General features: G+C 32.5%; 1 protein-coding gene across 3 annotated transcripts in view; it reads right to left on the minus strand.

Moving 5' to 3' along the window:
- Window positions 1–21278, minus strand: part of LOC149807707 (cytosolic carboxypeptidase 6-like) — a 147565-nt gene that overhangs the window by 69639 nt on the left and 56648 nt on the right. For all 3 annotated transcript variants that reach the window (XM_089969569.1, XM_089969562.1, XM_089969574.1), the window contains exons 6-7: window positions 2767–2896; window positions 740–854 (exon numbers count right to left, since the gene is read on the minus strand). In XM_089969569.1, the coding sequence (XP_089825695.1) occupies window positions 740–854; window positions 2767–2896 (245 nt within the window). The remainder of the gene's footprint in view (window positions 1–739; window positions 855–2766; window positions 2897–21278) is intronic.

Here is a 21278-nt window from a genome sequence, read left to right on the forward strand (position 1 = left end):
AAAATTTCTTAATTTCTGATATTTAAAAAGAAAGAAAAAGAAATATACTAAACTCCATTATGCCCTATTGATGCTAAGATGAACATAAGTTCATATGAAATTATGCTTTCATAAGCAGAAAATTACAAATAAAATCAAGTATACAATCCCTACAGGAAATATGCAGCAAAGCACATTACTTAATTCCACCTCCTTCTGATCTTCCCTGGTTCGAACAACATGTTCAGTCAAAATGCAGAACGATTTTGCAAATTTACAAAAACATCTTGACTTGGATCTTAGGTATTCAGGAAAATGGTGAGAAAGGAGCAATAAAATGGGTTGACTATTGTTCCCATGCTCTTCTTTAAATAAAAAATCCTCGATTTTGTGATCTTTCCTGTCTGTGATATTGCCCATGAATGAGCACATGCATGCTTATGCACATCATAAATTTCTGACACAGCTGTGAACTGTCCACATTTCCAAAAATGGCCAAACTTGTATAATGGGATATGATAATCTATATGTATGCAAATTTAAATCAAACCCTGCCAGACCAGTCTGGGCCTGCTGCCATAAATGTGTGTGCCCCTTTTGGGCAAGACACAAGGTATTCCAACAGCCTTGGCGTGGTATAACATTTCAAGTGTCGTTGGCAGAAAAGAAAAGGTACTGTAACCAACCCAAATGCCAAAAATCAAGAACTTTATATCTATCCGTCAAAATATGTGGCCCTCAAGTATGGAATAGTTTATACCTGTAGTTTCCTAGGAAGACACCATCTGGATTCAACATCGGTACAATTTTGAAGACAACATGTTCTCTCAGTGTCTTTGCTACTGGATGATTGCTGATCAAGAAATCAATTAATCCTGTAACAAGAGATAGGCATAAAATCAGGCAAATTCCGCAAGGTTATTCCTGGTAAATTTCAAACATAGTAAAACAACCATAAAGCATCCATTATACACCTTCTTTCAATGGCATGACAGTCAGATACTAAAAGACCTTACTTGTGTAATTTGTGTGCTATGTCACTGTCACTAAGGAATCTACCTACCAAGCAATACTGCACGCTCTTTCCTTGTCTCAAATGCAAGACAGCCACAAAATCTGATCCAGGTAAAAGACATAGACGAAGCTATTTCATTGTTGTTGTTTTTATTGTTGTTGTAGGGTTTAATGTCATTTTTCAGCACAAGATAGGCTATACATGGCAGCCAATATAAATGGTGGAGGAAGAACCCAGGACAACCCCAGAAAGAACCACCTACCCACAAGAAGCTACTGGCAAGCTTTCTTATGCACCCACATTGGGCAAGACTCGAACCCATGCAGCCAGAGGTGAGATGGCAATGATCCATAATGATGAGAGCTTAGAACACTTGGCCCCAAAGTTATGTTGTGGAAACCATTTTCTACTCTCAGTCTCCGTCATCTTGATCTTTCATCTATTGACCCCATTACTGCAAAACCTCCACAAGCTAAGGTCATGGTTCGTGGCATAAAACTTTCAATATTTTTGTGGAAAATTTTTCCTTCTTGTTATCTCTCTAACCTTGATCTTTGACTTTTAAAGGACAAAATCAATAGGTGTCTTCCATCTACAAAGTTTATTCATGGCATATAGTACAAAACTTGTGGAAATTTTTTTCTGACCCCATCATCCTGACCTTTTAAGCCCAAAATTAATAGACGTTTCTTTATCTCACATGCATGCCATTTACAAAGTTTGGTTACAGTAAATGATTAGAACTCAACCTATCATTCAGAAACAATTTTTCTTTTTTTTTAGAATCACTGTGACCACGACATTTGATCCCCAAAACAATAGGTATCTTTCTAATATCTCAAACACAAGCCATTTATAAAGTTTGGTTAGGGTATTTTGTATATAAGCCTAGCTATTGTGTGGAATCATTTTTCCTTCTTTCTGCCCCTATGACCTTGACCTTTGGCCTTTCAAGCCTGACAGCCAAATGTCCTTTCTTTCATGTAAAAAAAATAAATATCCTTTATATCTATCAAAAGTGGAATCCATCCAAAAAGTTTAGTCCAGGTCTGTGATGAAGATATAATGCTATTCTGCTGAAACCATGCTAATTTTCTCCTTTCAGTCACAATGACCTGGAATCTTGACCTTCTGACTCCAAATTCAAAAGGCTCCTTGCTTTCAACAAGAACAACTTACATGCAATGTTTGATGAAGGCAAGTGCTACAAAACTTAGTTAATGGAAATACTAATAGATGAAAGGACAGACAAGATGGATGGACATGGTCACATCAACACAAGGCAAGATTTTAAAAAAAAGATAGACTGGTTCCTTAACATCAGTTCTATTAAAGTGTAATATGTGACAGCTATGTGCATTTAGCACAATTAAGGAGAATTTTATTCTTGCATTGTCAGATTTGCTGATGATACAAATTTTTTGGGACAATGATCTATGATACAAAACACATTTACTTTTGAATGATAAATAAATACACAATAAACAAGAAACATGTTTGTGGACATGCATGCCCCAGCAATGCCTGAAATGACCCAAACAGAAACCTTAACCAAGGTGTGATTACAGACAGATGGACAAAGGTACCCATCATGTTGAGGCATAACAAAATTAAATTATAAAAATTTGACACTGTTTTTATTAGGTATGGAAGCATTCCTGAGAGTAAGACGGGAAAGGGCTTCCAGAGCTCATCGATTCATGAACATATCTGCATCCTCTAAACTTGCATTGCCATTGCCATCAGACAAGGCCATATCGAGTGTTCCTTACCCTGGCACACAAACGAGGCAGGCGTTTCTCCAGGATGAACACGAGCTGTGATAAAGACGATTCTCTTCACCTCCCCAGGTAGCAGATTATCGGGATGGGTGATGGTAATCATATCTAGCCGTCTCTGTTGCTGTAATTAGATCAATTCATTTACAGTTATAGTCCATGTTTGTATCATTCTTTTTTGATCAACAGAAAATTTAAAGCTAACTTCGGGTCTAACTCAAATCTGGTTTAAAGCAGATGAGATACCTCCTTCAATAAACCATGGAATGTAGATCACAACAACCCAGTTTTGGAGTGTGATGCAATTTACTCTGAAGATGCATCTACAATGTACTTTGGAAATACTTAAAATCTTGGAAAAAGGTCACAGGGACATATTCTTGAGGTGTGAAATGCATTTATCCTGACATGCACCCTCATGCATGTTTAGTGGCAAGATTTTTAACAAATCTTCAATAAATCCAGAAAAGCAGAAGACAGGTACATGCTTGTATGCATTACAAATACAAATATAATGTAGCCACAAAGTATGTTTCATGGTAAGAGTTGTAGTAGTGTGAAAGTTACAGCACTGACAAGAAGGCTGTTGAAACTGAATTATTTTTTTCACTACTTCAGTGTCTGAAATTGCTCTTTCTTAATAACCTTTGCGTTTAAACCTTTTTGTTTTACTGGAAATGACTGCATTCAGATCACTAAATTTTTTAAAAACCCATGATCGCCAAATTTCTTGAAAACTCTGAATAAAAAATGGGAAATTATTTTATTACTACTGGTTAGATCCCAAATACATGTAAATACATGTTCCATTACTGCATACGTAATGAGTCAATAAAAAAGAAATAAATAAAACTGTCAAAATAATCTTCCATATTTAAATATGGCATAATTTTTTTTAATTTTTACAGGTTTCAACATTAATCCTGTAAAGTAGGCATCAGTGACCCAGTTTTGGTGCATGACATGTCTGTCACTAAGATGCAACCTCAGAGAAAGTTTGGCAACAAAAGGTGAAAATATATTGAATTGATTGCCCAAAACATGACTTTTAGAAACCAACCTTTTTAAATAAATCTTAAAATTAGGTTACAGTGATCCTGCTTAGTGTGCAACACATGTTGTACAAGTTAACATAAATAATAGATTGTACAAGTGAATATGTACAATATGTTGTACAAGTGAACATGTACAAATCAGATGGACAGACAAGGTGAATCATGTTTACTGCCTCCATCTTGAACCACAGTATAAATAAATCGGACTCAAGCCACCCCGATGAAAAAACAAAGGCTGAAACAATGGATTTGATTCTATGATGCATATATGTTCATTTCTAATATTATAGCTTATGTCCAAGTGCCACATCAATGAACATAGTACTCTAACCAGTAATAAAAGAAATTTCTTTTTCAGATGCAGGCTCAGGGCAAGTGGCTTTACAAAAATAACTTGCTCTGACTTAAAATCCACTTGCCCAACAAGGTATTCTTTACTATTTTATTAAATGGTGGGTCCCTTATACTTCTGATACTGTTCATTAGTCTGAACCCTCAACCACATTCTGCGTAAGCGAGTGGCTCTCATGTAACGGGATTTCCAACAATTGCATAATTTCTGCATACCCAGGTGTGGAATTCTGAATAATTTTGAAATATGCCTCCGCTCTTGTGATTCTGGAAGAATGCCTTCAGCTTTACGTAAGGTAAATTCGGTCTGTGCATTTCATCACGATCTGGAGGGATGAGTATTTCAAGACCATGGAGCAGTAATCAAAGTTGAAAACAGAAATTCAGTCGAAGAGGCACTGGTATTTTTTTTTATCAATCACATTTTATATTTAGTTCCTGTGATAGTGAATGTGTCCCAATTACAGAAAACACTCACTTCATATGAATAAGGAGGTTACGAGCTCTTTAAACTAAATGGATTCAAACATAATGTACCGGTAGGCACTGCTGAATATACTTAACCAGTGATACATTTCCAAGCCACTGCCAGTAAGTGTCGGCTTTTATTCTTCATGCTGTACAAGTGAGTGTAGGTAAAAAATGAAATACTGAGAACAGAAACAATACTTTTTCCAATCATTGGTCATGTTCTTTGCTTTGTACGCACAAAGTTTATAGCTTTCAATGCAATAAAACAGACAATCTTCATATGGCAGAGAAACCTTTCATGAACTTTAAAAATGAAAATGCCGCATTTATCTCCAAGATCAAAGTTTCTTTCACATGAATTAGATAACACTTTATTTGAGGCAGACCTAATGGGTGACTCACTTTGAATATGTGGGGCTTGACCTTGGTTCAGTGGGGCACCTGCTGTCAGGCAATCAGATTTTTTCCAGCTCTACAAACTAAGCATCCAAAATCCCACTGGCAACTGGATGGACTTGTATGTTTTAATAAGAATTGTAGAATGGTTGGACTGGTATATTGTCTGTATTAACAGTAACTAAAGACAGGCTGGACGGGTATTGTCTGTTTTAATAGCAACTGTATGAAGTAATACTGAGAAGGTATACCAGTTGGTGAAGATCTCACAAAAGAGAAACAGGGAAGATCTACTACAATCCAGGAAACAGCCTTTAAGAGTCTCAGAGAAGATCAAGAGATTCTTAACAGGTGGACAGAATACTGTTCAGAGCTTTACAACCCTTCTGGAGACCAATTAAGCTGTACTAAACTTCCCACTAACCACAACATAGGCTGACCACCTGATCACAGGGAAGAAGTAGAGGCTGTATTAAAGGCACTAAAGAAAGAGAAGTCAGCTGGGGCAGACAATATACCATCTGAACAATTCAAGCAGGAACAACCTCAATGATAGATGTTCTCACAAAGGTCTGTAACAAAGTCTGGCAAGCAGGAGAATTGCCCACCCCATGGACCCAGTCTCTAATCATCACTCTTCCTAAGAAAGGGAATCTGTAGCTATGCCAAAACAACCAAATTACAATCAGCCTCATCAGTCATCCAAGCAAGGTTATGCTTAATATCTTCCTCAACAGAATACAGTTCCCAAGCACAGAGAACATCATTTCTGAAGAACATTAAGAGCAGGACATAGCACTATAGAAGAGATCTTCAGCCTTAAAATCATCTGTGAAAATTACCTGTAGCATCAACAGGATCTGTATCATGTCTTCATTGACTTCAAGAAGGCTTTTAACAAGGTATGGCATGCAGTTTTGTGCACCATCATGTGGATATACAAGGCACTGTTTCAAACTTCAAGTATCCAGGTGCTATAACCTCTAATAAAGGCTCAAAACCTTGGGTTTTTTCCAGGATTGTGCAGATAACCTCTGCACTGGCTAGGCCGAAGCCTATCTGGAAGGACAGCAACATTTAATAATGCTTGGATCCAAGATCAAGCTTATGCGCTCCCTCGTCATGTCCATATTCCTGTATGCATGCATGGATCCTGACAGCAAAACTAGAGTGAAGAATCCATTTGTTCAAGATGAGTTTTTATCAAAGAATCCTGAAATCGCATACTTAGACCATACCTGTAATGAGGGAGTGCATTAGAGTCCAAGGTGCAACTGGACCATGTGACGATCTGCTTAGCACTGTAATGAAAAGCAAACTAAGATGGCTTAGTCACATCTCAGTATGCTCATCTGGCCTGTCAAATACAATTCTTCAGGGCACAGTCAGAGGAAAGAGAAAATGAGGCAGAAAGAAGAAGAGATGGGAAAATAACATCAAAGAGTGGACAGGTATGAACTTTCCTGAACAGCAGTGGTGAGAACTGGGCAAAATGGAGACAGACTGTTGCAAAGTCTCTTCGATAGTGTCCCTACAAACAGCCAAGTTACAGGAGAAATGAAAAACGAAAATGTAGACAGGATGGAATAGTATTTTCTGTCTGAATAGTACTGTAGTCAGGCTGGACTGCTATTCAGTTTTAACAGTAATTGTAAATAGATCTGACTGGTATTTATGATGCTTTAAAAGTAACTGTACCCAGGTTAGACTGATATAATCTACTTTAATACTAACTATAGACAGTCTGGATTGGTATTGTCTATTTTGATAATAACTGTAGGCAGTTTGGACTGGTATTTTCTGTTTTAATAATGACTATAGGTGGGTTGGACTGGCATTATCTGTTTTAATAATAATAGTAGACAGGATGGACTGGTATTGTCTGTTTTAACAACCTTAGTAGATAGGTTTGACTGGTATTATCTGTTTTATAATAACTGAAGATGGGTTATGATGATATTGTCTGTTTTAATAATAACTGCAGATGGTTTGGACTGGTACTGTCTGTTTTAATAATAACTGTAAACATGTTGGACTGGTATTATCTGTTTTAATAACAATAGTAGATATGTTGGACTGGTATTATCTGTTTTATAATAACTGAAGATGGGTTATGATGATATTGTCTGTTTTAATAATAACTGTAGAAGAGGTGGAGTGGTATTATCTTTTTTACTAATAATAGTAGATAGGTTGGACTGGTATTATCTGTTTTAATAATAACTGCAGGTGGGCTGGACTGGTATCATCTATTTTAATAAGAACTATAGACAGTTTGAACTAATATTGTCTGTTTTAATTTAACTGTCGATGGGTTGGACTGGTATCATCTGTTTTAATAACAACTGTAGATGGACTGGACTGGTATACTATCTGTAGTTTGTTGTTGGTCCTTTACACATTCAAATTTTATCATGTTTTTGATGCTGCTGGATTAATTAAAAGGATGACAATTTCTACTTTAATTAGTATTAATTATCATTCTAAATCTAAAGAAATACCAGTCCAACCTGTCTAAAATCCAAATCACACAAACAAATCATCTCTAGTGTCTCCTGATGATGGGTTTTGTTAAACAATTTCACAAAGAATGACACGGTAATGAACTGCGACCCAGTAAATGCAGTCCCAACAACCCATTTTCATTTACAGGACCACAATTAAATACAATTACCATATTAAGTGTGATTTGTATTTTAACGTAGCTATAATAATTTTACAATCATATTGCTACGATGTCTGCAGTTTAGCAGTTTGTAGTGATGTCTATCACTGGGGCATTGCCACAGACATGTAGCATGATGTCCCACCCAGTCACATTATCCTGACACCAGGCTGGCCAGTCCTAACACTCTTAATACTGAGCATTAAGTGAAGCAGCTTCTAGTACCACTGTTATGAGTCTCTGGTATAATTCGGCTTGGGTTCAAACCCACAACCTCCTGCATCCAAGGCAGGCAGTCTAAAGACTTAGGCCATGATTACCATATTAACGCAGGTACAGTCACATGATGCAACATTTTCTGCACCCTGGATTCATTTAAATACACTGAAATCTACTTTAAGTTTCAACTATCCAGTTTAATTACCCTGGCCATGAAAAATCCCAATGGGGAATGAAGGGAAATAAACTTGAATTTCAGATAAACAGAATCAGGACCTGCAATACTTGTACTGCAATATGACTTCCAAAACAAATGTAGGTTTCATGTACAATTGTCATTCAATTAAATTTGATATGCTATGTGTATTTATGTCTAAATGGAAGCAAATTATAAAATCTGTTAAGGCTGAACCATTTAAACATACATGGTACCCAGGGAAGGCTGTTTTTAAAAAATATATCCCAGGGTACTTTGATTTCACAGAAATCATATTAAAATAATAATAAAATTCTCAATTACATCTAAGGGTGAGTACCTTACAATAAAAGTGCCTTCCCTGGGTCCCAGGAATGTTTTACTGGAACAGCCCTTGAAATTTTTGGACACACTTTCTTCTGTAAGCAATTTTAAATGACCAAAGTTTTTGTCTAAAAAAATGTATTCTATGCTTTCGACACATGAAATAAGGTCAGTGACAGTTGTCATTAAGAAATAGAAAGTTGTATGTAAAATAATATCTTGCACAAAAATATCTGAAAATCAAGATTTCTTATGTTTTACATTATAAATAGCTATCATTTTTCAAGCTAACATCAATCAATACATATGACGAATTAGAGGTTCATATCAAATTTCCTTAAGAAATTCCAATTAACTGTTTCCCCAATGAAAAAGTACAGCGATTTTGTTTGAAGGAGAAGATAAAACTTGCATAACTTTAATTCTAAATACCATTTAGGCAAATATTGAAAATGATTGAAATCCCTCCTAAGTAACTGCATCGCTATTCATCACAATGCAAAACTGTAAACTGATGCCCAATCCTAACTGTAAAGTGATGCCCAATCCTAACTGTAAACTGATGCCCAATCCTAACTGTAAAATGTTTCATAAATGTCTCCTTACAATGTATTATTGATGCCCCGATGGTAAGTGTAAAATGTGTTATAAATGTCTCATTAAAATGTGTTATTGATGCCCATTGGTAAGTGTAAAATGTGTTATAAATGTCTCATAAAAATGTATTATTGATGCCTCAATGGTAAGTGTAAAATGTGTTATAAATGTCGCATTACAATGCATTATTGATGCCCCAATGGTAAGTGTAAAATGTGTTATAAATGTTGCATTACAATGTATAATTGATGCCCCAATGGTAAGTGTAAAATGTGTTATAAATGTCTCATAAAAATGTATTATTGATGCCTCAATGGTAAGTGTAAAATGTGTTCTAAATGTCTCATTACAATGCATTACTGATGCCACAATGGTAAGTGTAAAATGTGTTATAAATGTCTCATAAAAATGTATATGTGATGCCTCAAAGGTAAGTGTAAAATGTGTTATAAATGTCTCATAAAATGTATTATTGATGCCCTAATGGTAAGTGTAAAATGTGTTATAAATGTCGCATTACAATGTATTATTGATGCCCCAATGGTAAGTGTAAAATGTGTTATAAATGTCGCATTACAATGTATTATTGATGCCCCAATGGTAAGTGTAAAATGCGTTATAAATGTCTCATTACAATGTATTATTGATGCCTAATGGTAAGTGTAAAATGTGTTAGAAATGTCTCATTACAATGTATTATTGATGCCTCAATGGTAAGTGTAAAATGTGTTCTAAATGTCTCATTACAATGCATTACTGATGCCACAATGGTAAGTGTAAAATGTGTTATAAATGTCTCATAAAAATGTATATGTGATGCCTCAAAGGTAAGTGTAAAATGTGTTATAAATGTCGCATTACAATGTATTATTGATGCCCCAATGGTAAGTGTAAAATGTGTTATAAATGTCGCATTACAATGTATTATTGATGCCCCAATGGTAAGTGTAAAATGTGTTATAAATGTCGCATTACAATGTATTATTGATGCCCCAATGGTAAGTGTAAAATGTGTTATAAATGTCTCATTACAATGTATTATTGATGCCCCAATGATAAGTGTAAAATGTGTTATAAATGTCTCATTATAATGTATTATTGATGCCCCAATGGTAAGTGTAAAATGTGTTATAAATGTCTCATTACAATGTATTATTGATGCCCTAATGGTAAGTGCAAAATGTGTTATAAATGTCTCATTACAATGTATTATTGATGCCCCAATGGTAAGTGTAAAATGTGTTATAAATGTCGCATTACAATGTATTATTGATGCCCCAATGGTAAGTGTAAAATGTGTTATAAATGTCGCATTACAATGTATTATTGATGCCCCAATGGTAAGTGTAAAATGTGTTATAAATGTCTCATTACAATGTATTACTGATGCCCCAATGGTAAGTGTAAAATGTGTTATAAATGTCTCATTACAATGTATTATTGATGCCCCAATAGTAAGTGTAAAATGTGTTATACATGTCTCATGACAATGTATTATTGATGCCCCCAATGGTAAGTGTAAAATGTGTTAAAAATGTCTCATTACAATGTATTATTGATGCCCCAAAGGTAAGTGTAAAATGTGTTATAAATGTCTCATAAAATGTATTATTGATGCCCCAATGGTAAGTGTAAAATGTGTTATAAATGTCTCATAAAATGCATTATTGATGCCCCAATGGTAAGTGTAAAATGTATTAAAAATGTCTCATTACAATGTATTATTGATGCCCTAATGGTAAGTGTAAAATGTGTTATAAATGTCTCATTATAATGTATTATTGATGCCCCAATGGTAAGTGTAAAATGTGTTATAAATGTCGCATTACAATGTATTATTGATGCCCCAGTCGTAAGTGTAAAATGTGTTATAAATGTCGCATTACAATGTATTATTGATGCCCCAATGGTAAGTGTAAAATGTGTTATAAATGTCTCATTACAATGTAATACTGATGCCCTAATGGTAAGTGTAAAATGTGTTATAAATGTCTCATTACAATGTATTATTGATGCCCCAATGGTAAGTATAAAATGTGTTATAAACATCTCATTACAATATATTATTGATGCCCCAATGGTAAGTGTAAAATGTGTTATAAATGTCGCATTACAATATATTATTGATGCCCCAATGGTAAGTGTAAAATGTGTTCTAAATGTCTCATTACAATGCATTATTGATGCCCCAATGGTAAGTGTAAAATGTGTTCTAAATGTCTCATTACAATGCATTATTGATGCCCCAATGGTAAGTGTAAAATGTGTTATAAATGTCTCATAAAAATGTATTATTGATGCCCTAATGGTAAGTGTAAAATGTGTTATAAATGTCTCATAAAATGTATTATTGATGCCTTAATGGTAAGTGTAAAATGTGTTATAAATGTCTCATTACAATGTATTATTGATGCCCCAATGGTAAGTGTAAAATGTGTTAAAAATGTCTCATTACAATGTATTATTGATGCCCCAATGGTAAGTGTAAAATGTGTTATAAATGTCTCATTAAAATGTATAAGTGATGCCTCAAAGGTAAGTGTAAAATGTGTTATAAATGTCGCATTACAATGTATTATTGATGCCCCAATGGTAAGTGTAAAATGTGTTCTAAATGTCTCATTACAATGCATTACTGATGCCCCAATGGTAAGTGTAAAATGTGTTATAAATGTCGCATTACAATATATTATTGATGCCCCAATGGTAAGTGTAAAATGTGTTCTAAATGTCTCATTACAATGCATTATTGATGCCCCAATGGTAAGTGTAAAATGTGTTCTAAATGTCTCATTACAATGCATTACTGATGCCCCAATGGTAAGTGTAAAATGAGTTACAAATGTCTCATAAAAATGTATTATTGATGCCCTAATGGTAAGTGTAAAATGTGTTATAAATGTCTCATAAAATGTATTATTGATGCCTTAATGGTAAGTGTAAAATGTGTTATAAATGTCCCATTACAATGTATTATTGATGCCCCAATGGTAAGTGTAAAATGTGTTAAAAATGTCTCATTACAATGTATTATTGATGCCCCAATGGTAAGTGTAAAATGTGTTATAAATGTCTCATTAAAATGTATTATTGATGCCACAATGGTAAGTGTAAAATGTGTTATAAATGTCTCATAAAAATGTATTATTGATGCCCCAATGGTAAGTGTAAAATGTGTTATAAATGTCGCATTACAATGTATTATTGATGCCCCAATGGTAGGTGTAAAATGTGTTATAAATGTCTCATTACAATGTATTATTGATGCCTAATGGTAAGTGTAAAATGTGTTATAAATGTCTCATTACAATGTATTATTGATACCCTAATGGTAAGTGTAAAATGTGTTATAATGTCTCATTACAATGTATTATTGATGCCTCAATGGTAAGTGGAAAATGTGTTATAATGTCTCATTACAATGTATTACTCATGTCCCAATGGTAAGTGTAAAATGAGTTACAAATGTCTCATAAAAATATATTATTGATGCCCCAATGGTAAGTGTAAAATGTGTTATAAATGTCTCATAAAAATGTATTATTGATGCCCCAATGGTAATTGTAAAATGTGTTAGAAATGTCTCATTACAATGTATTATTGATGCCTCAATGGTAAGTGTAAAATGTGTTATAAATGTCTCATTAAAATGTATTATTGATGCCCCAATGGTAAGTATAAAATGTGTTATAAATGTCTCATTACAATGTATTACTGATGCCCCAATGGTAAGTGTAAAATGTGTTATACATGTCTCATTACAATGTATTATTGATGCCTCAATGGTAAGTGGAAAATGTGTTATAATGTCTCATTACAATGTATTACTCATGTCCCAATGGTAAGTGTAAAATGAGTTACAAATGTCTCATAAAAATATATTATTGATGCCCCAATGGTAAGTGTAAAATGTGTTATAAATGTCTCATACAAATGTATTATTGATGCCCCAATGGTAATTGTAAAATGTGTTAGAAATGTCTCATTACAATGTATTATTGATGCCTCAATGGTAAGTGTAAAATGTGTTATAAATGTCTCATTAAAATGTATTACTGATGCCCCAATGGTAAGTATAAAATGTGTTATAAATGTCTCATTACAATGTATTACTGATGCCCCAATGGTAAGTGTAAAATGTGTTATACATGTCTCATTACAATGTATTATTGATGCCCCAATGGTAAGTGTAAAATGTGTTATAAATGTCTCATTAAAATGTATTATTGATGCCCCAATGGTAAGTGTAAAATGTGTTATAAATGTCTCATTACAATGCATTACTGATGCCACAATGGTAAGTGTAAAATGTGTTATAAATGTCTCATAAAAATGTATATGTGATGCCTCAAAGGTAAGTGTAAAATGTGTTATAAATGTCGCATTACAATGTATTATTGATGCCCCAATGGTAAGTGTAAAATGTGTTATAAATGTCGCATTACAATGTATTATTGATGCCCCAATGGTAAGTGTAAAATGTGTTATAAATGTCGCATTACAATGTATTATTGATGCCCCAATGGTAAGTGTAAAATGTGTTATAAATGTCTCATTACAATGTATTATTGATGCCCCAATGGTAAGTGTAAAATGTGTTATAAATGTCTCATTATAATGTATTATTGATGCCCCAATGGTAAGTGTAAAATGTGTTATAAATGTCTCATTACAATGTATTATTGATGCCCTAATGGTAAGTGCAAAATGTGTTATAAATGTCTCATTACAATGTATTATTGATGCCCCAATGGTAAGTGTAAAATGTGTTATAAATGTCGCATTACAATGTATTATTGATGCCCCAATGGTAAGTGTAAAATGTGTTATAAATGTCGCATTACAATGTATTATTGATGCCCCAATGGTAAGTGTAAAATGTGTTATAAATGTCTCATTACAATGTATTACTGATGCCCCAATGGTAAGTGTAAAATGTGTTATAAATGTCTCATTACAATGTATTATTGATGCCCCAATAGTAAGTGTAAAATGTGTTATACATGTCTCATGACAATGTATTATTGATGCCCCCAATGGTAAGTGTAAAATGTGTTAAAAATGTCTCATTACAATGTATTATTGATGCCCCAAAGGTAAGTGTAAAATGTGTTATAAATGTCTCATAAAATGTATTATTGATGCCCCAATGGTAAGTGTAAAATGTGTTATAAATGTCTCATAAAATGCATTATTGATGCCCCAATGGTAAGTGTAAAATGTACTAAAAATGTCTCATTACAATGTATTATTGATGCCCTAATGGTAAGTGTAAAATGTGTTATAAATGTCTCATTATAATGTATTATTGATGCCCCAATGGTAAGTGTAAAATGTGTTATAAATGTCGCATTACAATGTATTATTGATGCCCCAGTCGTAAGTGTAAAATGTGTTATAAATGTCGCATTACAATGTATTATTGATGCCCCAATGGTAAGTGTAAAATGTGTTATAAATGTCTCATTACAATGTAATACTGATGCCCTAATGGTAAGTGTAAAATGTGTTATAAATGTCTCATTACAATGTATTATTGATGCCCCAATGGTAAGTATAAAATGTGTTATAAACATCTCATTACAATATATTATTGATGCCCCAATGGTAAGTGTAAAATGTGTTATAAATGTCGCATTACAATATATTATTGATGCCCCAATGGTAAGTGTAAAATGTGTTCTAAATGTCTCATTACAATGCATTATTGATGCCCCAATGGTAAGTGTAAAATGTGTTCTAAATGTCTCATTACAATGCATTATTGATGCCCCAATGGTAAGTGTAAAATGTGTTATAAATGTCTCATAAAAATGTATTATTGATGCCCTAATGGTAAGTGTAAAATGTGTTATAAATGTCTCATAAAATGTATTATTGATGCCTTAATGGTAAGTGTAAAATGTGTTATAAATGTCTCATTACAATGTATTATTGATGCCCCAATGGTAAGTGTAAAATGTGTTAAAAATGTCTCATTACAATGTATTATTGATGCCCCAATGGTAAGTGTAAAATGTGTTATAAATGTCTCATTAAAATGTATAAGTGATGCCTCAAAGGTAAGTGTAAAATGTGTTATAAATGTCGCATTACAATGTATTATTGATGCCCCAATGGTAAGTGTAAAATGTGTTCTAAATGTCTCATTACAATGCATTACTGATGCCCCAATGGTAAGTGTAAAATGTGTTATAAATGTCGCATTACAATATATTATTGATGCCCCAATGGTAAGTGTAAAATGTGTTCTAAATGTCTCATTACAATGCATTATTGATGCCCCAATGGTAAGTGTAAAATGTGTTCTAAATGTCTCATTACAATGCATTACTGATGCCCCAATGGTAAGTGTAAAATGAGTTACAAATGTCTCATAAAAATGTATTATTGATGCCCTAATGGTAAGTGTAAAATGTGTTATAAATGTCTCATAAAATGTATTATTGATGCCTTAATGGTAAGTGTAAAATGTGTTATAAATGTCCCATTACAATGTATTATTGATGCCCCAATGGTAAGTGTAAAATGTGTTAAAAATGTCTCATTACAATGTATTATTGATGCCCCAATGGTAAGTGTAAAATGTGTTATAAATGTCTCATTAAAATGTATTATTGATGCCACAATGGTAAGTGTAAAATGTGTTATAAATGTCTCATTAAAATGTATTATTGATGCCCCAATGGTAAGTGTAAAATGTGTTATAAATATCTCATTACAATGCATTATTGATGCCCTAATGGTAAGTGTACAATGAGTTACAAATGTCTCATAAAAATGTATTATTGATGCCCCAATGGTAAGTGTAAAATGTGTTATAAATGTCGCATTACAATGTATTATTGATGCCCCAATGGTAGGTGTAAAATGTGTTATAAATGTCTCATTACAATGTATTATTGATGCCTAATGGTAAGTGTAAAATGTGTTATAAATGTCTCATTACAATGTATTATTGATACCCTAATGGTAAGTGTAAAATGTGTTATAATGTCTCATTACAATGTATTATTGATGCCTCAATGGTAAGTGTAAAATGTGTTATAATGTCTCATTACAATGTATTACTCATGTCCCAATGGTAAGTATAAAATGAGTTACAAATGTCTCATAAAAATATATTATTGATGCCCCAATGGTAAGTGTAAAATGTGTTATAAATGTCTCATAAAAATGTATTATTGATGCCCCAATGGTAATTGTAAAATGTGTTAGAAATGTCTCATTACAATGTATTATTGATGCCTCAATGGTAAGTGTAAAATGTGTTATAAATGTCTCATTAAAATGTATTATTGATGCCCCAATGGTAAGTATAAAATGTGTTATAAATGTCTCATTACAATGTATTACTGATGCCCCAATGGTAAGTGTAAAATGTGTTATACATGTCTCATTACAATGTATTATTGATGCCTCAATGGTAAGTGGAAAATGTGTTATAATGTCTCATTACAATGTATTACTCATGTCCCAATGGTAAGTGTAAAATGAGTTACAAATGTCTCATAAAAATATATTATTGATGCCCCAATGGTAAGTGTAAAATGTGTTATAAATGTCTCATACAAATGTATTATTGATGCCCCAATGGTAATTGTAAAATGTGTTAGAAATGTCTCATTACAATGTATTATTGATGCCTCAATGGTAAGTGTAAAATGTGTTATAAATGTCTCATTAAAATGTATTACTGATGCCCCAATGGTAAGTATAAAATGTGTTATAAATGTCTCATTACAATGTATTACTGATGCCCCAATGGTAAGTGTAAAATATGTTATACATGTCTCATTACAATGTATTATTGATGCCCCAATGGTAAGTGTAAAATGTGTTATAAATGTCTCATTAAAATGTATTATTGATGCCCCAATGGTAAGTGTAAAATGTGTTATAAATGTCTCATTACAATGCATTACTGATGCCACAATGGTAAGTGTAAAATGTGTTATAAATGTCTCATAAAAATGTATATGTGATGCCTCAAAGGTAAGTGTAAAATGTGTTATAAATGTCGCATTACAATGTATTATTGATGCCCCAATGGTAAGTGTAAAATGTGTTATAAATGTCGCATTACAATGTATTATTGATGCCCCAATGGTAAGTGTAAAATGTGTTATAAATGTCGCATTACAATGTATTATTGATGCCCCAATGGTAAGTGTAAAATGTGTTATAAATGTCTCATTACAATGTATTATTGATGCCCCAATGGTAAGTGTAAAATGTGTTATAAATGTCTCATTATAATGTATTATTGATGCCCCAATGGTAAGTGTAAAATGTGTTATAAATGTCTCATTACAATGTATTATTGATGCCCTAATGGTAAGTGCAAAATGTGTTATAAATGTCTCATTACAATGTATTATTGATGCCCCAATGGTAAGTGTAAAATGTGTTATAAATGTCGCATTACAATGTATTATTGATGCCCCAATGGTAAGTGTAAAATGTGTTATAAATGTCGCATTACAATGTATTATTGATGCCCCAATGGTAAGTGTAAAATGTGTTATAAATGTCTCATTACAATGTATTACTGATGCCCCAATGGTAAGTGTAAAATGTGTTATAAATGTCTCATTACAATGTATTATTGATGCCCCAATAGTAAGTGTAAAATGTGTTATACATGTCTCATGACAATGTATTATTGATGCCCCCAATGGTAAGTGTAAAATGTGTTAAAAATGTCTCATTACAATGTATTATTGATGCCCCAAAGGTAAGTGTAAAATGTGTTATAAATGTCTCATAAAATGTATTATTGATGCCCCAATGGTAAGTGTAAAATGTGTTATAAATGTCTCATAAAATGCATTATTGATGCCCCAATGGTAAGTGTAAAATGTATTAAAAATGTCTCATTACAATGTATTATTGATGCCCTAATGGTAAGTGTAAAATGTGTTATAAATGTCTCATTATAATGTATTATTGATGCCCCAATGGTAAGTGTAAAATGTGTTATAAATGTCGCATTACAATGTATTATTGATGCCCCAGTCGTAAGTGTAAAATGTGTTATAAATGTCGCATTACAATGTATTATTGATGCCCCAATGGTAAGTGTAAAATGTGTTATAAATGTCTCATTACAATGTAATACTGATGCCCTAATGGTAAGTGTAAAATGTGTTATAAATGTCTCATTACAATGTATTATTGATGCCCCAATGGTAAGTATAAAATGTGTTATAAACATCTCATTACAATATATTATTGATGCCCCAATGGTAAGTGTAAAATGTGTTATAAATGTCGCATTACAATATATTATTGATGCCCCAATGGTAAGTGTAAAATGTGTTATAAATGTCGCATTACAATATATTATTGATGCCCCAATGGTAAGTGTAAAATGTGTTCTAAATGTCTCATTACAATGCATTATTGATGCCCCAATGGTAAGTGTAAAATGTGTTCTAAATGTCTCATTACAATGCATTACTGATGCCCCAATGGTAAGTGTAAAATGAGTTACAAATGTCTCATAAAAATGTATTATTGATGCCCTAATGGTAAGTGTAAAATGTGTTATAAATGTCTCATAAAATGTATTATTGATGCCTTAATGGTAAGTGTAAAATGTGTTATAAATGTCCCATTACAATGTATTATTGATGCCCCAATGGTAAGTGTAAAATGTGTTAAAAATGTCTCATTACAATGTATTATTGATGCCCCAATGGTAAGTGTAAAATGTGTTATAAATGTCTCATTAAAATGTATTATTGATGCCACAATGGTAAGTGTAAAATGTGTTATAAATGTCTCATAAAAATGTATTATTGATGCCCCAATGGTAAGTGTAAAATGTGTTATAAATGTCGCATTACAATGTATTATTGATGCCCCAATGGTAGGTGTAAAATGTGTTATAAATGTCTCATTACAATGTATTATTGATGCCTAATGGTAAGTGTAAAATGTGTTATAAATGTCTCATTACAATGTATTATTGATACCCTAATGGTAAGTGTAAAATGTGTTATAATGTCTCATTACAATGTATTATTGATGCCTCAATGGTAAGTGGAAAATGTGTTATAATGTCTCATTACAATGTATTACTCATGTCCCAATGGTAAGTGTAAAATGAGTTACAAATGTCTCATAAAAATATATTATTGATGCCCCAATGGTAAGTGTAAAATGTGTTATAAATGTCTCATAAAAATGTATTATTGATGCCCCAATGGTAATTGTAAAATGTGTTAGAAATGTCTCATTACAATGTATTATTGATGCCTCAATGGTAAGTGTAAAATGTGTTATAAATGTCTCATTAAAATGTATTATTGATGCCCCAATGGTAAGTATAAAATGTGTTATAAATGTCTCATTACAATGTATTACTGATGCCCCAATGGTAAGTGTAAAATGTGTTATACATGTCTCATTACAATGTATTATTGATGCCTCAATGGTAAGTGGAAAATGTGTTATAATGTCTCATTACAATGTATTACTCATGTCCCAATGGTAAGTGTAAAATGAGTTACAAATGTCTCATAAAAATATATTATTGATGCCCCAATGGTAAGTGTAAAATGTGTTATAAATGTCTCATACAAATGTATTATTGATGCCCCAATGGTAATTGTAAAATGTGTTAGAAATGTCTCATTACAATGTATTATTGATGCCTCAATGGTAAGTGTAAAATGTGTTATAAATGTCTCATTAAAATGTATTACTGATGCCCCAATGGTAAGTATAAAATGTGTTATAAATGTCTCATTACAATGTATTACTGATGCCCCAATGGTAAGTGTAAAATGTGTTATACATGTCTCATTACAATGTATTATTGATGCCCCAATGGTAAGTGTAAAATGTGTTATAAATGTCTCATTAAAATGTATTATTGATGCCCCAATGGTAAGTGTAAAATGTGTTATAAATGTCTCATTACAATGCATTACTGATGCCACAATGGTAAGTGTAAAATGTGTTATAAATGTCTCATAAAAATGTATATGTGATGCCTCAAAGGTAAGTGTAAAATGTGTTATAAATGTCGCATTACAATGTATTATTGATGCCCCAATGGTAAGTGTAAAATGTGTTATAAATGTCGCATTACAATGTATTATTGATGCCCCAATGGTAAGTGTAAAATGTGTTATAAATGTCGCATTACAATGTATTATTGATGCCCCAATGGTAAGTGTAAAATGTGTTATAAATGTCTCATTACAATGTATTATTGATGCCCCAATGGTAAGTGTAAAATGTGTTATAAATGTCTCATTATAATGTATTATTGATGCCCCAATGGTAAGTGTAAAATGTGTTATAAATGTCTCATTACAATGTATTATTGATGCCCTAATGGTAAGTGCAAAATGTGTTATAAATGTCTCATTACAATGTATTATTGATGCCCCAATGGTAAGTGTAAAATGTGTTATAAATGTCGCATTACAATGTATTATTGATGCCCCAATGGTAAGTGTAAAATGTGTTATAAATGTCGCATTACAATGTATTATTGATGCCCCAATGGTAAGTGTAAAATGTGTTATAAATGTCTCATTACAATGTATTACTGATGCCCCAATGGTAAGTGTAAAATGTGTTATAAATGTCTCATTACAATGTATTATTGATGCCCCAATAGTAAGTGTAAAATGTGTTATACATGTCTCATGACAATGTATTATTGATGCCCCCAATGGTAAGTGTAAAATGTGTTAAAAATGTCTCATTACAATGTATTATTGATGCCCCAAAGGTAAGTGTAAAATGTGTTATAAATGTCTCATAAAATGTATTATTGATGCCCCAATGGTAAGTGTAAAATGTGTTATAAATGTCTCATAAAATGCATTATTGATGCCCCAATGGTAAGTGTAAAATGTACTAAAAATGTCTCATTACAATGTATTATTGATGCCCTAATGGTAAGTGTAAAATGTGTTATAAATGTCTCATTATAATGTATTATTGATGCCCCAATGGTAAGTGTAAAATGTGTTATAAATGTCGCATTACAATGTATTATTGATGCCCCAGTCGTAAGTGTAAAATGTGTTATAAATGTCGCATTACAATGTATTATTGATGCCCCAATGGTAAGTGTAAAATGTGTTATAAATGTCTCATTACAATGTAATACTGATGCCCTAATGGTAAGTGTAAAATGTGTTATAAATGTCTCATTACAATGTATTATTGATGCCCCAATGGTAAGTATAAAATGTGTTATAAACAT

This window comes from Sinohyriopsis cumingii, chromosome 1, assembly GCF_028554795.1.
Source record: "Sinohyriopsis cumingii isolate HCF-2022 chromosome 1, ASM2855479v2, whole genome shotgun sequence".
Lineage (NCBI taxonomy): Eukaryota > Metazoa > Mollusca > Bivalvia > Unionida > Unionidae > Sinohyriopsis > Sinohyriopsis cumingii.